Source organism: Peromyscus eremicus, chromosome 1, assembly GCF_949786415.1.
Source record: "Peromyscus eremicus chromosome 1, PerEre_H2_v1, whole genome shotgun sequence".
In the NCBI taxonomy this organism is placed as follows: Eukaryota; Metazoa; Chordata; class Mammalia; order Rodentia; family Cricetidae; genus Peromyscus; species Peromyscus eremicus.
The window spans coordinates 118048451-118072684 of record NC_081416.1 but is presented as its reverse complement, the minus strand read 5'-3'; the positions used below and the strand labels follow the sequence as shown (position 1 = coordinate 118072684).

The 24234-nt window shown below is 43.3% G+C and overlaps 1 protein-coding gene across 4 annotated transcripts; it reads left to right on the top strand.

Moving 5' to 3' along the window:
* Window positions 1–24183, top strand: Prc1 (protein regulator of cytokinesis 1). 4 transcript variants are annotated; one of them, XR_009380949.1, is made up of 16 exons: window positions 1–147; window positions 4420–4552; window positions 5015–5137; window positions 8975–9208; window positions 9285–9455; window positions 12919–13068; window positions 13335–13482; window positions 14321–14457; window positions 16535–16630; window positions 17612–17758; window positions 17934–18044; window positions 19550–19660; window positions 21030–21206; window positions 21532–21573; window positions 23192–23360; window positions 24002–24183. XR_009380949.1 is itself a non-coding variant. In XM_059272399.1 (15 exons), exons 1-15 carry the CDS (start codon window positions 137–139, stop codon window positions 23261–23263), a joined length of 1863 nt encoding a protein of 620 aa, XP_059128382.1. In that variant the 5' UTR covers window positions 1–136; the 3' UTR covers window positions 23264–23891. The 4 variants fall into 4 exon arrangements, 3 of the variants coding, with proteins under 3 accessions (XP_059128382.1, XP_059128397.1, XP_059128393.1); XM_059272399.1 differs by lacking the exon at window positions 24002–24183 and having other exon boundaries at window positions 23192–23891; XM_059272414.1 differs by lacking the exons at window positions 21532–21573; window positions 24002–24183 and having other exon boundaries at window positions 2–147; window positions 21030–21129; window positions 23192–23891.
* Window positions 24184–24234: the final 51 nt, after the last annotated feature.

Here is a 24234-nt window from a genome sequence, read left to right as displayed (position 1 = left end):
ATTCCGCGGGGTCCAACGGCTCGAGAGCGGAGCCGAGACCTGGCTGGGAGCGAAGGCGTCCGTGGCTGGTTACTGTCCTCCGTCCCGCGTGAGGGAGGTGGAGGGTCTCGATTCTTGGCTGCTTGGAGCGTCCGCCATGAGGAGAAGGTGCGGGTCTCTCAGGGGAGGGAGCCGCTATTGAGATGCGGTCCGGTACAAGGTTGGAGAGCCTGCGTACGCCCGGGCTCAGGCCCCCACGTCTGAGGCTGGGGGCGCTGGAAGCGGGGCTCGGGAGGGGAGCGGGGCTCGGGAGGGGAGCCGGGCCCGGGGCGACCAGCGGGGCGGGCGGCGAGCGGGACAGCGCAGGGTGGAGGCCCGGGAGGGTGCGTCTTAGGCCGGGGCGCGGCTGGCGGCCGAGCGCAGGTGCGAGCGAGACCCGCGGCTGGAGCAGCCTCGGGTTCCGGCCCCGCCGCCGCGTCTCAGGTGCAGCGTCTGTCACCAGCCGCTCCGTGTAAACGCTGAGCCTGTAATGGTGTTGACTCCTCATTTCTCTAAGGCCGGCATCTCACTGATGGGGAGGTGGACCGAGAAGATTGCCTTAAGTTTAACCTGGGCTACGTAGGAGGCCGGTTCAAAAAGCCGTGAAGTTTTAACTGTATTGTTTTTCTTCGCGTCTGTCCTTTGGTGTTAACCGTTTACTTGAACTGGAAGATGGCTTGATTTCCTTGCAAGTTAAACTCAAATTACAGGTTTTTTCCTGATCGTTTTGAGATGCCCAGGCACTGCTTGGGAGTGTCCGATTTGAAATCGGACCAGAACTGAATGCCAGTTTTCGCACTTCTAGAATAATATTGGTGCGAAGGGCTCTTGTGCTGAGGCTATACAAATGCCTTCTGAAAGTAGTGGGAGAAGTACTGTGAGATTTAGTATTAGCTTGTAGTTACTGACTTTGTAATTTGTAAGCGCCTTGGTTACGTGATTATTGATTTTGATCATATTTTTTACCCCGAGATACTTGGCCTCAAGAGAATGGGAATAGAATGCAAACATTTAATAAATAGTATTGTGAATACAAATTCAGTCCAAGGCTAAGGATTCCAGATAATCTCATCTGAACGACATTATACTTAAGCTCTTCTGGGATTAAGATAATGGTGCTTTATGAGGACTATTAAAACTCTAAATGACATCTAAAGGAAATAGTATTCAAAGTATGTTTGGTTATGATGACCCTCACCAGTAATCCACGAATTTCCCAAGGCAGGAGAGTTCAGGACATCCTGCACTGTATAAAGAGGTCCTGTCTCAACAGGAGACCCAAACAGCTGGCACATGTCTATACTCCCACTACTCTCTAGGGAGGTAAAGGTTCTAGTTCAAGGCCAGACTAACATATGAGACCCTGTCTTTCAAAGTGTGTGTGTGTGTGTGTGTGTGTGTGTGTTTTGGTATGGGTTGTTCAAGCATCTTCTGATTTTTTTTGTTTGTTTGATTTTTTGTTTTTTTGAGAGGATTTCTCTATAACTGCCCTGTCTATCCTGGAACTCACTCTGTAGACCAGGCTGGCCTCAAACTCACAGAGATCCACCTGCCTCTGCCTCCCAGTTGCTGGGATTAAAGGCGTGAGTCACCACGCCCAGCATGATTTTTTTCTTTTTAAATTTCAAGGCAGAGTCTTATTGAGATTACAGGAAGGCCACACCATGGCCAATGCTTTGCATTTGTTTCAGTTGGATTTGAGGTTCTCAACTTTGTGTCAGTTATTTCTTAAAAGATTTTTTTTTGTTATTTATTTATTTGAGGAGGCTTTTTTTTTTTTAAGATTTATTTATTTATCATGTATACAGTGTTCCGCCTGCACGCATCCCTGAAGGTCAGAAGAGGGCACCAGATCTCATTACAGATGGCTGTGAGCCACTATGTGGTTGCTGGGACTTGAACTCAGGACCTTTGGAAGAGCAGCCAGTGCTCTTAACCTCTGAGCCAATCTCTCAAGCCCTTTTTTTTTTTTTTAAAGATTTTTTTAATTTTATTTTAAGTACACATTTGTCTGTGTGAGGGTGTTGGATCCCCTGCAACTGGAGTTACAGATAGCTGTGAGCTGCCATGTGGGCGTTGGGAATTGAACCTGGGTCCTCTTGCAGAGCAGGCAGTACTCTTAACTGCTGAGCCATCTTTCCAGCCTATTGAGGAGGCTTTTAAAACAGGGTCTCTACACAGCCCTGGCTGTCCTGGAACTCACTGTGTAGACCAGGCTGGCCTCAAAGTCAGAGAAATGCAACTGCCTCTGCCTTCAGGGTGCTGGGATTAGAGGTGTGCACCGTCACATGTGGCCCCTTTTTTGGAGGGAAGAGTCTTTTTAATTATGTGTACTTGTATGGATATTTGCACATGAGTACAGGTGTCTAGAACCAGACTCAGGTACTCTGGAAGAGCAGCAATTAGTGATATTCTTAGAGACATATGCCACTTATTTTCTGATGTTGCATGTGAGTAGGGTAGGGGACATTGTCCAGGGAAGATGCAGGAAGCTCTGTTGGCTGCAGCCTGGAGGGGTTGATAGGTGGGAGGATAAGGTAACTGAACTGTTTTCCTGAGGAGAGTGTGAAATCTTTGGGAGAGGTGAGCATGTTCTCAGGGACTTGGGTCAATTTGTTTTTTGTTTTTTTTTTTTTTTTGATAGAAATCCAGCTGTCATGGAGATTGGCTAGTGGACCTTTAAGACTAAGGAGAAAGTTATTTTTAATGAGATGTTAATACCAGTTTTGACATGGCTAGCTTTTTATTATCAAAGTGAAGTGCAAAAGGCATGCTTCTTTAGGGAAGCTCCTTAGCTTCATAGAAATTGATTCATAGAAATTGTATTAATTGCCTTAATTATTAACATCTCTAAGATGAATGGAGTACAGTAAAATCTTTACCTTGAAAAATTGTTGGATTGGCAGGCCCGTCTCCATTTTACATGCTATGACTAGTGCTTCTGTGACCACTCACTATTCTTCTTTTTTGGTTTATCGAGACAAGGTTTCTCTGTGTAGCTATGGCTGTCCTGGAAGTCACTCTGTAGACCAAGCTGGCCTCAGATCCGCCTGCCTCTGCCTCCTGAGTGCTCGGATTAAAGGTGTGTGCCACCTGGCTTTTTTTTTTTTTTTTTTTGAGACAAGGTAGCTCTTGCCATGTACCCCAGATCCTCCAACCACTTTAAAACCAAACCAAACCAAGGTCTCTGTATGTAGCCCTGGCTGTCCTAGAACTTGATATGTAGACCAGATAGATGAGCCTTGAGCTCCCTGTCCCAAATTAGCTTCCTAAGTGTTAGGATTGCAGGCATGTACCACCCAACATTTTTAAATGAGTGTACCAATTTAGACAACATATCAGGAATGTGAAAATTTATTCTTTCTTACATATTTACCACCATGTGATGATGTGATACTATGTTTATTTATTTATTATATACATTGGTATTTTTTCTGCACGTATGTCTGTGTGAGGGTACCAGATCTGGAACTGGACCGTTGTGAGCTGCCATGTGGGTGTTGGGAATTGAACCTGGGTCCTCTGGAAGAGCAGCTGATGCTCTTAACTGCTGAGCCATCTCTCTAGCCTGTAATGATATCTTTTAAATTTAGCCTTTCTTTGAGTTACTAGTTGTAATTTCAGAATCAAGCTGGGTGTTGTAATCCCAGCCCTCCGGAGACTGAGAGAAGGCTCTTAGGTTTAAGGCTACTCAGGCCACATAAGTGAGACCTGTGTCGTGTTGTCATCTTACCCAGCCCTGGCCTGTGCTGGGAGCTGACCACTGGACCGTACAGATGCTAGGCAAGCACTTGACCCCTGAGCCATAGTCCCGGCCCTTGCTTTGTTCTCTTTTTTGGTTTTGCAAGACACGCCTTCTCTGTGTGGCCCTGGCTGTCCTGGAACTCACTCTGTAGCCCAGGCTGGCCTCAACCTCACAGAGATCCACCTGCCTCTGCCTCCCGAGTGCTGACATTAAAGGCTCTCATTCTATTTCCCAGGTTGGAGTTTCCCATTTCTCAGTCTCTCAAGTGCAGGCTTTAGAGGCACAAGATACCATGCCCAGTTCTTCGTCATCTGTTTACATACAAGCTCTTCTATTAGGAGTTTATTTTACTGACATTTTGTTTGGTTTTTCTTTTATAAAAGGATTTCTGATTCAGTATTATACTGTCATACATAGAATCATGGGTCAAAGTCATTAGGTCTTACCAAGAATGAATATAATAATTTTGCCTCTTTGGCATTTAGAAGGCACAGAGAATAGCTATGGACTTATTAAACTACTATGCTTACACTGATTTGATTTTATTCTTAAGGCCACTGGGAAACTACTCAATTTAGCTCCTGACAATAGTGCTTTTAGTCTGGAGGCAGTGATGCTGGCTGTTATAAGGAAAATGGTTTTATATTGATTTTCAGTGAAGTGCTAGCAGAGGAGTCCATCGTGTGCCTCCAGAAAGCTCTGACTCACCTCCGGGAAATATGGGAATTAATTGGGATTCCAGAGGAACAGCGATTACAAAGAACTGAAGTTGTGAAGAAGCATATCAAGGTGAGTTCAGTGGTACTGGTCTCTGCAGTCAGACAGTAGGTAGGGATGTTGCTGCCTTTTTGAGATAGCAGACAGATTGATATTTGGGGCCTTGGAGAGGTGGCTTAGTAGGCAAAGGCACCTGTAACTCCATGATATAAGTCCGAAGGCCTGAGCTCAATCACCAGAACCCATAAAAGGTATAAGGGGAGAATTAAGTCATAAAGTTGTCTTCTCTGCTTCATACTCATTCCGAGGCGTTTGCATTCCTCAACCCCAGATAATGAGCACACATAATAATAAATAAATAGTATCTGGTCATTCATACTAGGATTATCACAGGCTCTTCTTGGTTTTGTTTATTTAAAGCCCTTTCTGCAAAATTTGAAATTATGGGAGTTTTGAGATGCTAGTTGGTTTTGTTGTGTTTTGTTTTTATTCCCAGTGGCTCCAAACCTTTACCAACTGTTTTCTCTCTTACAGGACCTTCTGGATAGGATGATTGCTGAAGAGGAGAGCCTGAGGGAAAGGCTTCTCAAGAGCATCTCCATCTGTCAGAAGGAACTGAGTACGCTGTGCAGTGAGTTACAAGTGAAGCCGTTCCAGGTGTGGCAGGCACAGCCTCCTGGGGGTTGGCTGGGGTCTGAGACGGAGGAGTACGTTTTAACTTAGGAATGGAAATGGAAAGCTTTCTTGTGGGAGGAGGGAGAGAGGAGAAATGTGAGAGATAGTTACCCTATTGACATGGAACAGCTAATAGGTGATCAAAAACTTCTGCTGTATTTGAGTGTTTTTTGTTTTTTCAGACAGGGTTTCTCTGTGTAGCTTTGCGCCTTTCCTGGATCTCACTCTGTAGACCAGGCTGGCCTCGAACTCAAAAAGATCCGCCTGCCTCTTCCTCCCAAGTGCTGGGATTAAAGGCGTGTGCCACCACTGCCCAGCTGTATTTGAGTTTTATAGCTCATAATAATGTTTTAACTTTGAGGAAAAGGTAGGCACAGATGATCTTTGAAAGAGGGGGGTAGGGGAACATTAAAGAAATGGGTTAATTGGTAAAGTCCTTCCCTCATAGGCATGAAAACTGAAATTCAGTCCTCATAATCCTTGCCAAAAAAAGCCAGATTGCCATGCGGGGATGGCTCACACCTTTAATCCCAGCATTTGGGAGGCCTAGGCAGGAGGATCTCTGTAAATTAAAGGCTAGCCTGGTCTACAGAGTGAGTTCCATCCATGACAGCCAGGGCTACACAGAGAAACCTTGTCTCGAGGGGCTGGGCTGGGGCGGGAAAAGCCAGATAATGGTGGCATGTGCTTGTAAGCTCAGCACTGGGGAGGCAGAGATAGGTGGATCTCTGAGGCTTAAGCTTCAAAACCAATGAGAGACCTTGTCTCCAAAAAGAAAACAAACACTAAAAACAAGGTAGTGGCTGGAGGAAGGTTCAGCAGTTAAGAGCATTTGGTGCTCTTACATAGGAGCTGGTTTCAGTTCCCAGCACATGTGGTGGCCTACAACAACTGTCCTGAACTCCAATTCCAGGGAATCCAGCACCCTCTTCCGGTCTCAGTGGGCACCAGTTCACATGCAGTACACTTAGAAGACATGCGGGAGAAAAGCTCATTCCCTTATAAGTAAATCTTTAGAACAACAAACAAGGTTGGCAGTATCCCCCAAAGTGGATCTCTGTCCTCCATCCATTCCTTCACATACATGTATGTGCTCCATCCACCCCCACAGAATAAAGTGGGGTACATAGGAGGCAAGAATACCTAGTGATACAAAGAAAGGGTACCAGACAAAGTTCAACCTTTGTGGTTCTTTTAATCATCAAAAGCTGCATACCACTGAACCATCCAGAATGGTTCTGAAAAGTTGGGACACATAGGAGGGAGCCTTGAAAGGTGATGACTGGTTCTCATGTCCCACTTACTGTTACAGGAATACCTAACACCAGGGCCTATAAATGCAGTAGCTCTAGTAGTCAGACTGCCTTTTAAGGGTAAGGATAATTCATCCCAAGCAGACCGTGACCTTAGAGTAGTTTCCTGAAATTAACATAAATGACAGGGATTTGCTACATAAAGTTTCTCATTTTTTGTTTTGTTTTGCTTGGAAACTTTCAATGTGGAATTAGGTAGTTGAGAAGCTGGCAGTGCACTAGGGCATCCATCTTCCTTGAATATATGGCAAGTTTCTAACAATCCTCAGGAAACTGTATTTGTAGAACCTGTAATTACTACTCACCCTATTCCCTTGTTATCCACTAGGACTAGAGTAGGATCTACTAAATTGATTGTTACTGGTAAAGAGATGATTAGTGTAAGGATTCAGTTAATACGAACTAGATAAACCATCTTCTAGCTAACCAAAGGAAGCTTGCTGGTCCTTGTACACCTCTTGCAAAGCATCCTGGCACTTAAAACAGTCAGATTCAGAGAATAGACTAGAGTGGGTGGGAGCATAAAACGAGGACCTTTTGTCAAATTAATAGTTTCAGTTTTGCAAGATGAAGTGAGTTCTAGAGTTAGTAATTGTGATGTTTACACAGCTATATTTACAATTACATCCTAATAAAGCCATCATAAATGTAAGAAACTTGTACAGTTCCTACAACTCAATTACTGAAAATTGTAATTGGTTATTGTACACATGCACAGAACACATTAGCCTAGAGTTGGGCCCTCATACACTAATGTCCAACTTGTGGATTAATACAATATTATAATCTTACCACTGTGGATGTAGTTCAGTGGTAGCAGGTTTGACCAGCATGATGTCCTAGTTTTAATCTCTGGTATTGGCCAGAAATAAAAGAAGAGATCGGGCCAACAAGATGGGTCAGCAGAATAACTTGTCATGTAAAAGCCTGATGACCTGAGATCAACCCCCAGAGCCCACATGAGGATAAGCAGAAAGAATCAACTTCATAAAGCTGTCCTGTGACTGTCATATGCATGTCATGGCAAAGTGTGTGTTTCCCTACTATCTACAACAGTAATACATTTATAAAACTATTTAGATTTTTTAAAAAAATTATAAAGTTCTTAAAATATGACAGCTTTATTGTTTAGTGGTGGTTTTTTTTGTGTGTGTGTTTTGTTTTTTTTAGACAGGGCTTCTCTGTGTAACAGTCCTAGCTGTCCTGGAACTCGCTTTGTGTAGACCAGGCTTGCCTTGAACCCACACAGATTCACCTGGCTCTGCCTCCCAAGTGCTGAGATTAAAGGCATACACCATCATCGCCCGGCAGATTTTTTTTGTTTTTTAATTTATTGTGGCTGTGTGGATGTGCACATGCCATTGGCATGTAGAGGTCAGGGGACAACTTGCTTGAGTTGGTTTTATCCTTCTACCATGTGGGTTCTGGGGATCAAACTCAGATTGCCAGGCTTGGCATCAAGCCTTTACCCTCCGAGCCATCTTGACAGCCCTGGTCTCAGGTATGAACTGTGTATGTCAGTGTTGTGCCACAGTGTCAAAGGTTGACACATTTGATTGTTGCTTGGTGTGATAGTGAAGGCCTGTGATCTTAGCATGTGGAAACCTGAGCAGGGAGGATCTCAAGTTCAAGGCCAGTAAGACCATCTCAAAAAAAAGTATTTCATAGTTTGTGTAATTTGAGTACTGGAATGAAAGTGAAAAACGGTCAATACAGATTCTGCTGAGTACATCCTGCTTTTGTCCCGTTGTGAAGATGAAAAATCGTGAAATCTGTTGCTGAGTTAGAGATGTCTGTATTTAATACCACTGCACTGTACACTTAAGAGTGGCAGAGATGGTGCCGGGCAGCGGTGGCGCACGCCTTTAACCCCCCCACTCAGGAGGCAGAGGCAGGCAGAGCTCTGTGAGTTCGAGGCCAGGACAGCCAGGGCTACACAGAAACCCTGTCTTGAAAAACCAAACCAAAACAAAACAAAAAACAACAGGCAAAGATGGTTCGTAGGGTGATAATTTAGGAGTATTTTACTATAGTAAAAAATTGGAAAAGGAAGTTGGGCATGGTGACCCATACCTGTAATCTCAGCACTTGACACAGAGGTGGGAGGATCAGGACTTTGAAGTCTTCCTTAGCCACATAGTACAAGTCAAGAGATACAAAAGGCCCTGTTTGCCTTTCCCTGCTAGAAACCCTAGGTGATCCTCTTTACGTCATTTTCCGTTGGCCATATCAACTACCTCGGGGTGTTGGTTGGTTGGTTTGTTTTGAGACAGGGTTTCTCTGTGTGATAGCCTTGGCCATCTTGAAACGCACTTTGTAGGCCAGGCTGGCCTTGGACTCACAGATATCCCACTGCCTCTTCCTCCCAAGTGCTAGTATTAAAGGTGTGAGCCACCACCCCGGCTTAAACTGCCTTGTTTGTAAATGTAAACCCTTGTCCTTCGTGTTCTCCCCCAGTTTCCTTCCGTCCTTGGACCTTACAAGACTCCTGTCTTATTTCACACAGGAAGAAAGAGACACAACTGTCTTGCAACTAGAAAAAGATTTGCGCACTCAAGTAGAATTGATGAGAAAACAGAAAAAGGAGAGAAAGCAGGAACTTAAGCTACTGCAAGAACAAGATCAGGAACTCTGTGAAATTCTCTGTATGCCTCCCTATGATGTGGACAGCACCTCTGTCCCCACCTTAGAAGAGCTGAACCTGTTCCGACAACGTGTGGCAACTTTGAGAGAAACAAAGGTATGCTGCCTGCACTCGTTCTCCCCTAAAATTTCATTTGGCGGCCAGGTATCTTAAAGTAACTTGTTTATTTTAGGAATCTAGGCATGAGCAATTTGTCAACCTTAAGAAACAAATCATATTGTGTATGGAAGACTTAGAACACACTCCAGATACAAGCTTTGAGAGAGACGTCGTGTGTGAAGATGAAAGTGCCTTCTGTTTATCCCTGGAGAACATCGCAACACTACAGAAGTTGCTGCAGCAGGTAACGTGCTCAGGTTAGCTGGGACATCTCACTAGTGTTTATCAATGGAAACCCACAGCTTTTCTGTGGTCTTAAATATGGTGCCGTTGTGAATTAAGAGAATAGCAAAAGTGTGTGGGGGTGTGTGGGGGGTGATCCACACCTTTAATCCCAACACTTGGGAGGCAAGGGCAGGCAGACCTCTGAGTTCAAGGTCTATGGAGTGAGGTCCAGGACAGCCAGGGCTACACAGAAAAACCCTGTCCTAAAAATTGAGAGAGAGAGAGAGAGAGAGAGAGAGAGAGAGAGAGAGAGAGAGGGAGGGAGAACAATATGTAATATATCTGTTTGGTGTGTGTGTGTGTGTCTATGTGTCAGAGAATAAGTGAAGACAAAGAACAATATGTAGTATCTGTTTGTTTGGTGTGTGTGGGTGTGACAGAGAGCATGTGTCAAAGCTCAACTGCAAGTGTCATTACCAGGAGCTATCCACCTTAGTGAGACAAGTGCTCACTAATTAGCCAGGCTTGCCAGCCACTGAGCCTTACAGATCTGTCTCACCTTTCCTGTGCTAAGATGTAAAGGTAGTTGGACTTTCTTGGGACTGCCAGCCCCCAAATAATAACCAGAGACTTACTATTAATTTTGAAATCTTGGCCTTTAGCTTATTTTTGTTCCTAACTAGCTCCTATAAATTAAATTAACCTATTTCTATTAATCTATGTTCTGCCATGTGGCTTTTTACCTCTCTTCCATTCTGTATGTCTGACTCCCTCCATGTCCCCCTGGTGTCTCCCTCGTGCTTAGATTCATCTTGAGTTCCTCTCTCTGCTCTAAAGTCCCGCCTAACCTGTCCTGCCTAGCTATTGGCCATTCAGCTTTTTATTAAACCAATTAGGTGCCTTAGGCAGACAAGATAATAGTGGCCCATTTTCACACAGTATGATCAAATATCTTGCAACACTAAGATTTCAAGCATATCCTACCAGGCTCAGCTTTTTGCATAGGTTCTGGGGATTGAACTCAAGTTCTTATTGCTTGAGTAGCAAGCACTTTATTGATTAAGCTATGTCCCAGCTCCTATTTTCCTTTTTTTTAGTGGTAGAGATTGAACTCAAAACTTGTATTCTCTTGAATACAATTCTCCTAGACCCTAGACAGTGAGCCCGAACCATAGCCCTGACCTGTTTTTTCTTTTAATTTAGAAAAGAAGTCCAAACCACCTTTTGTGTGAAATAGAAATAAATATTCTTAGAATATTTCCAGAGGCCATAAGAATATGATATTCATAAGGTCAACCCACCAGATGACTAACTCTCTGATGGAGGAACCTTGTCAAGCAATGCTTATGGGGCCACAGGACACTATGAATGCTATTTTTCTTCTGCCTGTAATTTTCTTGTGTACTACCACAATTCTTCCTTAAAACAGCTATGGGATTTCTTCCCATAGCCTGTTGGTAGTGTGTTTTCCACTTATTGGGCACAATTATTTCTGTGGATTGACAGATTATTTCTTCTTATACTGTATAATTTTAATGAATAAAATATACTTTCATAGCCAGGCCTTCATTCCACGGCTTCAAGGCAGCTGCATACAATTAGCTACTTTAAGACCTCAAAGTAAATTCAAAGTAGAGTATTTGCCTCTGCAAATGAATTCGTAAGATAAACCTTCACAGAAAATGCACAAGAACGAATTCCCAGGTGTCTAATTGTTGAACCAAGGTCAGGCATAAAGTAACCTTAGTACCAGTTCTTCAATTGCAAAAGTCTGTCTGATAACATTAAAGACAGGCCGGGCGGTGGTGGCGCACGCCTTTAATCCCAGCACTCGGGAGGCAGAGCCAGGCGGATCTCTGTGAGTTCGAGGCCAGCCTGGGCTACCAAGTGAGTCCCAGGAAAGGCGCAAAGCTACACAGAGAAACCCTGTCTCGAAAAACCATTAAAGACAGAACTCCCTGTACAAATTCTCTCAGCAACTGACTCTCTGCACCAACTCCTAACCTCGTTTTTATGATACAAGACTCAGGGTTCAACCAACTAACTGTTTATGTTTAGGTCCTGAAATTTACGCCAGTGACAGAATAGCAATTAATCAATTAACCAAGTCCAGAGAGAAATAGCTTTATGTCCAGCTAAACTGTGGGGAAGGTTTTCACAATTAGCCAGGGCTGCAGAGGATAATCTAACCTCTAGCCTTGAATAAAGAGTCACAGGTTTCCTTCTTTGTGATCCAGGGTTGTACACAGGATAGGAAAATATAGCTTTAGTTTTGGGACACTTTCAATGTCACTCTCCATTGGGAAATGCCGAGCATTAGGTGCTATGTGTCTCATGCCATTGCTTTACAGCCTGCACACCAGGGAGCCTGGCTGACAGCTGAGCGTTGCCATGGCTACTCATTCCACCTGTGCAGGCTGCGTGGTCAGTGCAACATTCCAAGTCCTAGAGAAACCTCTTATGTGTTATCAGAATGGCTCTGCTTCTTATCATTTACTCAAGAAATGTAATGTGACCCTCAAAATGTAACTCTTTTGTTGTCTAAAGCCTTCTGTTGGGAATAGATATAGTTATGTGAAGACAAAAGGACAGAGAGATTTCAAGAGAGGGAAAATTTTCAAGATGGAGTAATAAAGTTAGTATCAGAATGCGTGTGTTTTTTCCTACCCCTCAGATAGAAAAGTTTAGTTCTTGCCAACATCGTGGATTTATTTTGCCAACCCTACGTGTGGTCTTGGAGCAGGTTCTCTAAAGACTGCAACAGAATATTAAATTGAAATTTCAGATGAAATAGCATTAGCCATTTTAATTATCCTAATCTTTAATAATAATAATAATAAAAAAAAATTAAATTTGAATCCTGAGCTGGGCATGGTGGCACATGCCTTTAAACCCAGCAAGCAGGAGGGAGAAGCATGAATTTTTGTGAATTTTAGGCCAGCCAGGGCTACATAATGAAGCACTGTCTTAACAACAATGGGCTGGAGAGATGGCTTAGAGGTTACGAGCACTGGCTGCTCTTCAAGAGGTCCTGAGTTCAATTCCCAGCACCCACATGGTGGCTCACAACCATCAATAATGAGATCTGATGCCCTCTTCTGGTGTGCAGGCATACATGCAGGCAGAACACTGTATACATAATAAATAAATCTTCAAAACCACAAGAAGTCAATATTTGAATCCTGTTATAGGTCTGATACCCTACGGCAATGACAGCCTTACAGTGTGTGTTTAGATGGCATGAAAACATGTCTCTTAGCACTCAATGTAAAAGTGTGATAGATAGCATATACCTAAACTATAATCCCAATACTCAGGAAGCGAAGTCAAAGCCAGGCTATGCTACATGGAGGAGATATGAATATGAATATATATGGATCTCATAAAAATGCTTTCCCTTCTCATGGGTCCAGACATTTTCCTGAGAGACTAGAAGGCTAGCCTTTGTATTTTGGTGTAACCACTGCTTTTCTTTGCTCCAGCTGGAAGTGAAAAAATCAAAAAATGAGGCAGAGTGCGAGGGACTCCGTGCTCAAATCCGAGAGCTCTGGGATAGGTTACAAATACCTGAAGAGGAGAAAGAACCTGTGGCTGCAATTATGACTGGGTCAAAAGCCAAAGTCAGGAATGCGGTAAGACAACCAATGGGTGTTGGGTAAATAGTGCTCTCTGAGCATTACTGGGTCCAGTCTAATGTCCTTACTACTTATGTCTTGGGCCAGCAAAGACAAGTTCTATTTAGGCACGTTTTGTGGGCATATTCCTTAGATTTCTGGCTTTTATAATGTTATAAAGTGTGATTTACTTCTTCTATACCTTTGTCTTGTAATTTTATTTAAACATGGAAAGGTAAATATGAAGGTGTGTCTATATATCACCTTTGTCTTTTCTCTTTCAGCTGCAGTTAGAATTGGATCGGTTAGAAGAACTGAAAATGCAAAACATAAAGCAAGTGATTGAGACAATCCGAGTGGAGCTGGCTCAGTTCTGGGACCAGTGTTTCTACAGCCAGGAGCAGAGGCAGGCTTTCGCCCCTTACTACTCTGGTTAGTACAGAGGTGGTGCTCCTCACATGGCCGCCCTCGCATGGAGGTCTTTACAAGCTCAGCCACTCACCGGGAAGTTGTGCATTTCTACTTCTGAGCAGAGAGAGCCAAACCTTAAAAAAATCACCTCACTTAGTTTTCATGTCTTAAGAAAAGGCCCTAAAGCACAAAGTCTTGAGCAACTGAACCCAGAGACATAACAGCTAAATGCTTGAGCCTTTGTCTGAACTCGGGGAGTCAAGAAGAGTTTCAGGCTGTCTTAAACTGAACAGAGAGGTGAAGTATCCTAATGAAATAACAGAGCTTTAGGTAGTTTATGTGTCGGTCGGCTGTGCAAGGCATAAAGGAAGAGTATGTAAAAAAGAAGAGACAATACATTTTGGAGAAATGTGCATTGATTTAGACCGTTTTAGTCCACCCCAGCTACTGTGGCTGGCTTTTATTCCTCTCTCTTTTCTTTTTTAAGGTTTATTTTTACTTTATTTACTCCTATGCATTTTACTCTAAGCTAGAAAATTTTCCATACTGTAGGGTTAGTTACTTGGAATACCAAACACTACAGCCGTGGTTCTCAACCTTCCTAATGCTGGGACTCTTAATACTGTTACTCAGGTTGTTCTGACCCCCTCCTCAACCATAAAATTATTTCGTTGTTACTTTATAACTGTAATTTTGCTATTGTTATGATTCCTACTGTAACTATCTGATGTACAGGATATCTGATATGTGACCCCAAGATGTCAAGACCCACAGGTTGAGAACCACTGCATTAAAGGCATTTGTTTAAAAAAAAAAATCCAAAACCAAAAAAGCCCATTACTGAACTTTTCTGTTGTAGACGACTACACAGAAAACCTGCTTCATCTTCATGACGCCGAGATTATACGGTTAAGAAACTATTATGAAGTGCATAAGGAACTATTTGAAGGTGTCCAGAAATGGGAAGAGAGCTGGAAACTCTTCCTAGAGTTTGAGGTAACATCTTCTGTATTTCTCTAGAGTGAAATAAACCATCAGGAAAGCATGCCAGGTGTGGTAGCCCATCCCTGTAATCCTAGCGCTTGGGAAGCTGAAGGATTGTCATGGGCTCTACCGTCACCTCGGCTTCAAAGTGAAAGGAAAAACATTACAAATAGAGAAGTCAGATCCTTGGGTAGAAAAAAGTGTGAGGCTTACATCCAGCTAGTTCCTCTGGTAATCTTACTTCCGGTTGAAAGCAGAGAGAAGTCATAAACAGAAATGTAAATGTAGAGTCCCTGGTTGACACACCTACATTAGGAGAGGGAATAAAAGAGGTTAGTGCCCCCTGCAGTTATTATTATTTACAGGCTGTACCAATCAGGCACTATGTCAAGAATACTACTGATTACCTGCCCCTAGTTTTGAGTAGCACATCTAATTTATGTTATATACTCATTACTGTGTATATGTTAGAAAATAACAAAAATGGAAAGTAAAAAAGAATAGTTTTTTTTCTTTTGATGATGCTGAGGATTGAACCCAGGGTCTTATGCATGTTCTACCATTCAGCTACCTCCCCAGCCCAACATCTGGCACTTTGTGACAGTGCTGGGGATTAACCCAGGCCTTCCTCTCCGCTAGCTGTAAGTGCAGAAGTCAGTGGGTAAGCAAAGGCACCACATCAATTCCTGAGTTCAGGCCTCCTTGCATCCCTCCACACATCCTCTATTCCATTCCATTTTAACTTTAACAAAAAAGGTCTCACTCTGTAGCTCTAGACAGCCTAGAACTCACAGAGATCTGCCTGCCCCATGAGTGCTGGAAATAAAGGCTTGTGACATCCTGCCCCGCCTATAACTCTGTCATCTCACATTCAAACAGAGAGAGAACTCGTTACTTTTATTTTTTAAATTATAAGGTAACAGATGGGAGGGGGCACACCAGGTCTTCTTCCTCCCCTGGGGATCTACTGGCAATGGTTACTGAGGGAGGGAGAGACTTTGGTTAAGTAGTGTAGCTATTGGAAAGTTGCCCCTGCTCCTGTAAATAACCCTTCACCTATGATCCTGTAAGCAACCCTCACTGAAAGCTCTTTGGGTCACCCCCTCAAAAACAAGTAGTAGGAAAGGGACAGTTGGCGGGAGGAAGGGAATCGGCAGCATCATTGGGGAGGTGACGAGAGAGAGTAAGAGGTTGAATGTGAACAAAACACATCACGTACATGCATGAAGACATGGAACTTAGCCGGGGAGCAGCGGTGGCGAAGCAGGTGAGTTTCTGAGTTCAAGGCCAGCCTGGTCTACAGAGTGAGTTCTAAGACAGACAACTAGGGCTAGAGTTAAAAACAGAGAAAGGCTGTTTTGAAAGAAAGGAAGGAAGGAAAAGAAAGGAGAAAAGAAACTCACAATTATGTATAATATATGCTAAGAAGTTTTTTTGTTGTTTTTTTAAAGGAAATGGCTAGTTTTCCTGATTCCCCAGTGGATGACCTTATATATGGCAGGGAGTGCCCATGGCCTAGAAAATTACTGGTTCTCACTATTGAGTAAACAAGAATGCAAAACGTATAAAATCCTTTAACATACGCATCTGATGATAATTGGTGTCTATGATAGGTTTCTGGTTTTGGTGTGTTACATGGTATATGTATGTGTAAATGTTCATGTATGTGGGAGGGAGCACATATGTACATGTGCAAGCCAGAGATTATTATCAGGAGTCTTCAGTTGCTCCTCTTTGTTCTGAAACAAGGTTTCACTGTGTAGCTCTGGCTGCCCTGGAACTCACTGTGCACACCAGGCTGACCTTGAAATTACAGAGAACCGCCTGCCTCTGCCTCCCGAGTGCAGGCTTCTACCTTACTTCTTGAGATAAGATCTCTCACTGAACTTGGAGCTCCTAAATTAGACTGGAGAGGATCCTCCTGTCCAACAGTCCCAACCCCTGAGCACTGGGATTACAGACGTGCACTAGCACATGTTGATTTTCCCTTGGGTGCTGGGGACCTGAACCCTACGTCGTCCTGCTTATTCAGCAGGCATTCTGCTGTGTCATCGGCCCTCTAGGGTTGACTCTAATGTATTGTTCACAGAGAAAAGCTTCAGATCCAAGTCGGTTTACAAACCGCGGGGGAAATCTTCTCAAAGAAGAAAAGGAGCGAGCGAAGCTCCAGAAAACACTCCCTAAGGTAATTCTGGTTGTGAGACCTTCCTTATTCTTTCCTTTTCAAACATAGGAAGAACACTCAGTATGTATTGGGCCTTTAGTGTAGCAACTGAGTATCAGAGTCTGAGTTTTCTAAGGCTGCCACAACTAAATACAAGACTAGTTGGCTTAAAACAGAAATTTATCTGTTTATACTTCTGCATGCTAGAAGTATGAGCTCAAGGTGTCTTTGAAAGATAGGGTTGGGTCTCTCCTGACTTCTGTACTAGACTAGAGCTGGCCATCCTCTGTTCCTGTGTCTTCTTTCCTCTGGGTCTTTGTCCTAATTACTGCCTATCCTGTTGGATTAGGTCCTACCCTGATGACCTTATTTGAACCCATTTACCTTCTTAAAGATGCTCCAGATGAGAACAGTGAGGTGTGGGTACTAGGGTGCGTTATTCACAGTAAAAACAATTGTGTCTAGAGCATAAGCAGACTTTACAAAAGTGCTGTGCACTTTATTGTCTTCTGTTTAGTAATAGTACTAAATAGCTTTTGACCTCTGCCAGATCCTATTCAGTGGTGTTTCATTTATTCATGTCATTGTCCAGTATCCCTATAGGTTAATATTATTTCCATGTGTAGAGATAGGGGACTGGGATAAGTTCAACTTACCCTCCTTTACTGCTAGTGAAGAGGTTGACTCCATATTGAAACCCTGATAGTGTGTGTGCTCCCATAGTCTTGTTCATAATACTCCCTGTCTAGATAATGTTGATATTCCCAGTGCTGCTTCTAACTTTAGGCATCAAAACCGCCATTTTCAGACTGGGTCCTTGCTTTTTTTCCTTTTTGATGTCTAAATGGACTCTAGTCTTTGATTTCCATTTACTCCAACCTACATTCATGTGTGTTCAGCTGTCAGAAGGTTAATGACACTGGGAAAGAGTCTTTCTTTGGGATAATTATTTCATTTGAGTAAAGATTTGAAGTAAATAACAAGTCCTTGTTTCCGGGCCAGCTGGAGGAGGACTTGAAAGCCCGGATTGACAAGTGGGAACAAGAGCAATCAATGGCATTTGTGGTGAACGGGCAGAAATTCACGGAGTACATTACAGAACAATGGGAGTTACACCGGCTGGAGAAGGAACGAGTCAAACAGGAGAGAGTAAGTCGTGCACACATTTAGGAGAAGAAGATAGCAATTGGTGGTCCTGCACCCTCCAGGGATCGGGGTTACTGAAGAATAGGTGGACTGCGGCAGCTTCTCCTACCGCAGCCTGCAGATCTGTACCGGGGTTTCTGGTTCTGCCGTCTTATGGGCATGTCATTGTTTCACCCAGCAACTAAAGAACAAGAAACAGACAGAGACAGAGATGCTGTATGGCAGTGCTCCCCGGACACCTAGCAAGAGACCAGGAGTGACTCCCAACAAGCCGGGCAAAGTACGCAAGGTAAATCTATCTCTTGCTGTTGCTGTTCACGAGGGTGTAGGGAAGCCAGAGTTCTTTGCTTTTTATTGCCCTTTGTCCTGCTAGGAAGGTAAAAGAGTTTCTGTTTCTAGGCTGGGTCTATTTGAGAGGGTATGGGAAAACATTCAGAGTAGCAGCTTATAGTGACAGTTCTGCTCCAGTTACTAAGACCTTGGATGAATAAACCCCTGGTGGCTGATAATTGCCAGCAACATTCTGTAGTGAAGTTTCAGTCATCATCCAAAGCTAGGCAGTAATGGCACACAGCATTCTGGAGGCAGAGGCAGGCAAATCTGTGAGTGAAGGCCAGCGTGGTCTACAGAGTGAGTTGTAGGATAGCCAGGGCTACACAAGAACCCTGTCTCGGAATACTTAAAAAAAAAAAAAAAAAAAAAAGTTCATTCTGTAATTTTTTTTTTTTTTTAAAGATTTATTTATTTATTATGTATACAGAAGAGGGTGCCAGATCTCATTGTAGATGGTTGTGAGCCATCATGTGGATGCTGGGAATTGAACTCGGGACCTCTGGAAGAGCATTCAGTGCTCTTAACCTCTGAGCCATCTCTCCAGCCCTCATTCTGTAATTTTAACAGGTAGTCACAGTACTAGATTAAAGATACTTTCCATGCTTTTAATAAATGCCTCTTAGAATGCTGGATGGGATTACAGGTTTGAGCCACCACACCCCAGCATGCTAAGCATTTTTAAAAATTACAAGTAGAGCATATGCAAGGCCCTTGGCTCAATCTTTACCATTAAAAAAATTTGCAGCTTTTATTTAGTATAATAAGCATGCAGTAATAACATGTGCACTTTAGTATGTTTTGACAAACATAATACTATGGAACTATCACTATAGTGAAGGTAAAAGACATATCCATGGCCCCAAAAGGTTCCTAGTGCCATTTTGCTAGGGTCTGAGGATGGAGGAAGAGAATACAATCAGGAATTTACTCTGTCACAACGTTGCATTTTCTAACATTTTATACAAATAGAATCATGCACTGTATTTTGTAAGGTTTCTTTCCTTTCTCATGTTTCATTCATCTATGTTGTATGTATTAATAAGTGATTCCTTTTTATTTTGGGCAGTGTTCTGTTTTGTGCATATATAATAATCTGCTTGTCCAGTCACCTGTCAAGGGATATTTATTTCTAGCTTTGGGCTGTTAACAGATAAAACTGCCATAAACATGTATAAGTCTTCATATGGATATATGCTTTCATTTCTCTTGGGTAAAATGTTTGGGTCAGATGGTACATGTCTTGTGCCATAAGTAGTTATATAAGTTTGTAGTTTCATCAGGTCTAAATAGGTTTTGAAACATTTCTTCAATTTCCTTAAAGCTGTGCAGTATTATGCACAGCCAACATTACTGTGGAAGCTCCTTCCTGGACACTTGATGCTCACTTTCCTACAGGGTAGAGCTGAGTTGTTGGAAAGGCTGATGTTGTTAACCTCCCATCAATAAAGTATTTGTTTTTAGATGAACACCACCACCATGTCCAGTGCTACACCCAATAGCAGCATTCGGCCTGTCTTTGGTGGAACAATGTACCGTTCACCTGTATCCCGACTACCTCCTTCTGGCAGCAAGGTTAGTGTATTCTGTACAAGCATATCCCTGTTGCTATGTGTTTTCCTAGAGGTCCTCCTTGGCCTAGTCTCTTAAGATCACAGTTTGGTGATCGTTGTGATTCTGAGAGTCAGGCCAGAGCCAGAGTCATTAGACCCAGGGCTTTTGTTTTCTTTAGACAGGGCTTCTCTGGCTGTCCTGGAACTCGCTCTGTAGACCAGGCTGGCCTTGAACTCAGAGATTTGCCTGCCTCTTCCTCCAGAGTGCCTAGGACTAAAGGTGTGCGCCATCACTGCCTGGCAATAGCTTGATTTATAATCATTAACGTTGACTATAATTAGAAATAGACAGTGCAAGATTACAGAAGTAAGTTGAGGGAACTTTCATTTGTTGGAAATTCTGCCCTAATTAAGCTAAAGTTCAGTAATAATTTTTTTTTTAATGAAATTCAAGTCAGCATCTCAGCAGTTAAAATAAAAAATTCTAACAATATACTCTAAGGACATATTCATTTGATACTTAAGTGAAAGGGAATTATGGTAGGAAAATATTACAAGTTTGTTTTCTGTAATTAAACCATCATGTTCCTGTAACAGCAGAGCTCTATGCAAAGATCCTGCTGCAGTCTATGCTGTAAGTGGTCTTGAATCAGCACTAGTCAGACAGCATTTGTTGGCACAGTGTGGTAGGACATGCCAGTTCCCAGCGTGTTGTGTTCAGAGCAGAGGCTGTAGTAAAGTGGACAGTACACGAGTAACTGATGCTGGAAACACCTCTGGTTCATGAGACATTGACTCCGAGTCAGCTTTGCTCACACTCATTCAAAACCATTTCATTACGGAGTTCTTCATGACTCCTCCTCATGTGGGTCATGACCCACTGTTTAAGAGCTGGGCATTAGATAATGGTCAAAGATGAGGGAACAGTCACCAACCCTACTGACAGCATGGGAAGGATTGGGTTTGCTGTTAGGTGGCTTCTGGATAACTAGACCCACTGAGAAGTAGGAACTTTGCTAAGAAGTACAATTCATGCTGGGAGCTAGAGGTTTCATAGGTCAGTCAGTAGTCAACATAGCTTGTGTTCAACAAGCCATGGCTTTGGTGCCCAGCACATTTTTATAAAGCTAAACCTGCACGTTTTGTTTTGTTTTGAGACAGGGTCTCTCCATGTAGCTCTGGCTGTCCTGCAACTCATTAGGTAGATCAGGATCTCAGCAGTCCTCCTGCTTCTGTTGGGATTAAGGTGTACACCACCACACCTGACTTAACTACACCATTTTTAAGCCAGAAATGCAGGGTTATAGGCATGAGTAACATAAAGGCAGCCCCAGGTTTTAAGTACATCATTCTAGGGTGACAGATAACGTGGCTGTCTTTCTTCTCTGCAGTCAGTAGTCACTTCTATGTGTTCTGGGAAGAAAACACCCAGAGCTGCGCGGCTCAGGGCCAACAAGGAGAACATGGAGCTCAATGGCAGCATCCTGAGCGGTGGGTACTCTGGCTCGACCCCCCTCCAGCACAACTGCAGCATTAAGTCTGTTGCCAGCACCTATTCTGAGTTTTCGGTAATTCACCTTTTCTGATATCTACCAGTCTCTGGGGAGCACACAGTTGGCAGAGCGGGTATCTTCCCAAGGGCATCCCGGATATTCAGTCAGGACAGTGACCTGAAGGCTGAGAATCCCTTTCCTGCCTTGATCATGGTAGGGTGTGGGTGGCTTAAGGGGGTATACAGGAAGGAAGTTGATGTCAGCAGCTAGACATTATTCCCTGGATCTTCTGCATAAGCTGTACCATCCATTCCCTGGCTGCAGGAGGTAACCTGCTAATGACCACCCTGGTGCTCTCTTGATGGAGTTCTTGGTAATTGTCTTAATTCTTTGTTCTTAGAAGGACCCGTCCCTCTCTGACAGCTCCACTGTTGGGCTTCAGGTCTGTATGGCAACCCCTGCATGTCCCACATCCCCTTTCCAAACTGATCTGTCATCTGCTGGCTTCATTCCCATCGGGGCACAGTATTACACTAACCCATAATCTCAGCTGTATCAACATAGAACCTTAAATAAAAACCAAACCAAAACAACAGTAAGGAAAACAAAAACAAAAACAAGAATTCCTATTACAGGCTTCAGAAATAAGTATCTGGTTTCTAAGTCCAGTAGACTGTGCTGGCTAACAAGAAAACATGTTCAGACTTGAATTGGATTCTCAGCCCCACCTATGATTATTTACATACATATATATGTATGTATATATAATGTACCTATTTACAAAAACAAAGAAATTAAAAAAGAATACCTGGCCCCATCCCCACTTGTGATATCAAAGGTCTAGAATGTGCTAGAAAGAGTAAAGCCCCCCTCAAATGGGGACGGGAACCCCAGCTGTGTGCTGCTTATACTGAGGCTCTTGGCCTGTGTGCTGGTTATTTCCTGGAGTATATACCTTACTAACCCACAGGGCTGTCATCCCTGTCTGTCTACATAGGCTGGCCTACACTCACTTCCTCACCTCTACTTCTACCAGTGAGCTGCTAATGTGTGTGAAGACTGAAATGCCCTCGTCACTACAGTGGTCGTTAACTTCTATCATCCTGCTAACTGCAGTGCCTTTCCCTTAACCATCTGCTTTCTCTTCCCGCAGTATCTCACCAGTGAGAGGTGAAGGCTGCCCCTTAACCCTTTCGGGGATACCAAATTAAAGCTGGGACTGCCTCCTCGGTGCCACAGGGAAGGGAGTAAGATCTAAAATGAGCATGGCCAGTTTGGAATGTTGAAACTCTTCATGTTCTGGCCTTTCTTCCCAGTGACCTGGGTGGTGGTATTTCTATCAGAAGAAATGGGTGTATGGGACACTTGTTGGCTAATTGCTGAACAATCCAGCTTTCCTTTTTTTGCTTGCTCAGCCAAAGCCCATTTTGAGGCTTAAATGTACCTTCACATCTACCTCTGGCTAAGCCTGGAGGGTTTCTTCTGCATCAGCAGCTATGGTTGACAGACTTCATGGGGCAGCACCAAAGCCACTCACTCAGCTGACCTAACTAACCTGTCTTCCTCAGTGACCATTCTGTTCTCTCTTGTATCTGTCCTTTGCTTCTCCACCATGTACTCCAGCATGAGATCAAATCACCAGCAGGTTACAAAGCCCTCAGCCCCCGGGATTGGTAGATAAATGGTCTGGCCCTTGTTTTACAAAGGGATCAAGAAACCAAAGCTTAGCATGTGCAAGGCCCTGGGGTTCTATCCCCAACAGGGAGAGGAAAAAAACAAAAACAATGGTTTCTTGCTTGGCTGAACTATGCAAGTAACTGAAATAAGGGTTTTTCTTCAAGTTCTAAGATTGGACTGGTTGAGGATGAGAGTGGGGCCTATGTGCACATGTTCTGGGCCATGACTAACAGAATGGTGCTCAGTTTCTCAGTCTGTTCCCAGCACAGCTGTGCTAGGAGCTCTTGAGGGACACTGCCCTGGGGGCTTTGTGCTAACCTTAACCACATTTGAGTGGAGGGCATACACTAGTGCTCTCACTGATGATGTTTCTCTTTCAACAGCGAGAACTTTCAAAGGCTTCCAGATCTGATGCTACTTCTCGAATCCTCAATTCAACCAACATCCAGTCCTGAGAATCCTTGACCAGTTAGCCAGCTGTGGCTTCCTAGGCCTAGACTGGACTGACTGACTTTACTGTACAGGGGTGACTATAGTTTTTCTGCAGTTTAGGTATGTTTGAAACAACCTTGGGCAGGTTCTGTGTGTACCTAACTTAAGATGGAGTACAACAGATGAAAAGCCTTCATAGGTGTAGTAGGTCCACAAAGACACCTTAAAAGTCTAGTTATGACTGTTAAGTACAAATTTTAACATCTGTACCTAATTTTTTTCTCTACCCCATAATTCTACTTAAAGAATGATCAAGGGTCTGTCTTATTACATTACTGTATTGAAAAATGAGAAAATGATTGTGCCCAGCCTTGGGGTATGAGACAAGCAATTCTGGCTTGTAGACTTGGAATTAGCAATTAACATCTTTACCAAAAAAAAAAAAAAAATTTTGTTGTTGTTTAGGGACATTCAATTAATGCTGTAGCTGTGGTAGCTTTGATTTTACCCCGAGGCCTATGCCCCTCGCCCCACACTATCCCAATGAGGATTTCTTGTGTTCCAGCATTTGAGATGGCTTGACCTGCTGCCAAAGAGTAGCAGTAAGAGTTGTTTATATGTATAGTGCAATCTCTTTATGAAGTGTGTGTGTGTGTGTGTGTGTGTGTGTGTGTGTGAACACACATGCTTGCCTGACCTGTTGAGTTTTCTCCAGGCTCCATCCCTGTGCTCACTGTGCCTAGTTCTATTATTCCTTGTAGTTGACAACCACATGGAGAGGCTATGGGGGGTCATTTTGTCATGGACGCCAGCAACTTTGCACATCTGAAAGGAAGTGTTCCTGCAGTCACATCCAGAAGATCACTACTCTTCCCAAAGCACTATTATTTATTCTCTGCCTGTGCTAGTTCTGTCAACACATTAAATGACTCTTTCAAACTTGGTCTGTGTCAGCATGCTGTCTGTTTACTCAAATATATATGTTCTCCTTTTA

Bases quoted from the DNA above. Each gene is read 5' to 3' on its own strand.
- Prc1 (XM_059272399.1), top strand. The intron at 4,553-5,014 runs GTGAGTTCAGTG...TCTCTCTTACAG, and splicing joins TTGTGAAGAAGCATATCAAG to GACCTTCTGGATAGGATGAT. The intron at 9,456-12,918 runs GTAACGTGCTCA...TCTTTGCTCCAG, and splicing joins TACAGAAGTTGCTGCAGCAG to CTGGAAGTGAAAAAATCAAA.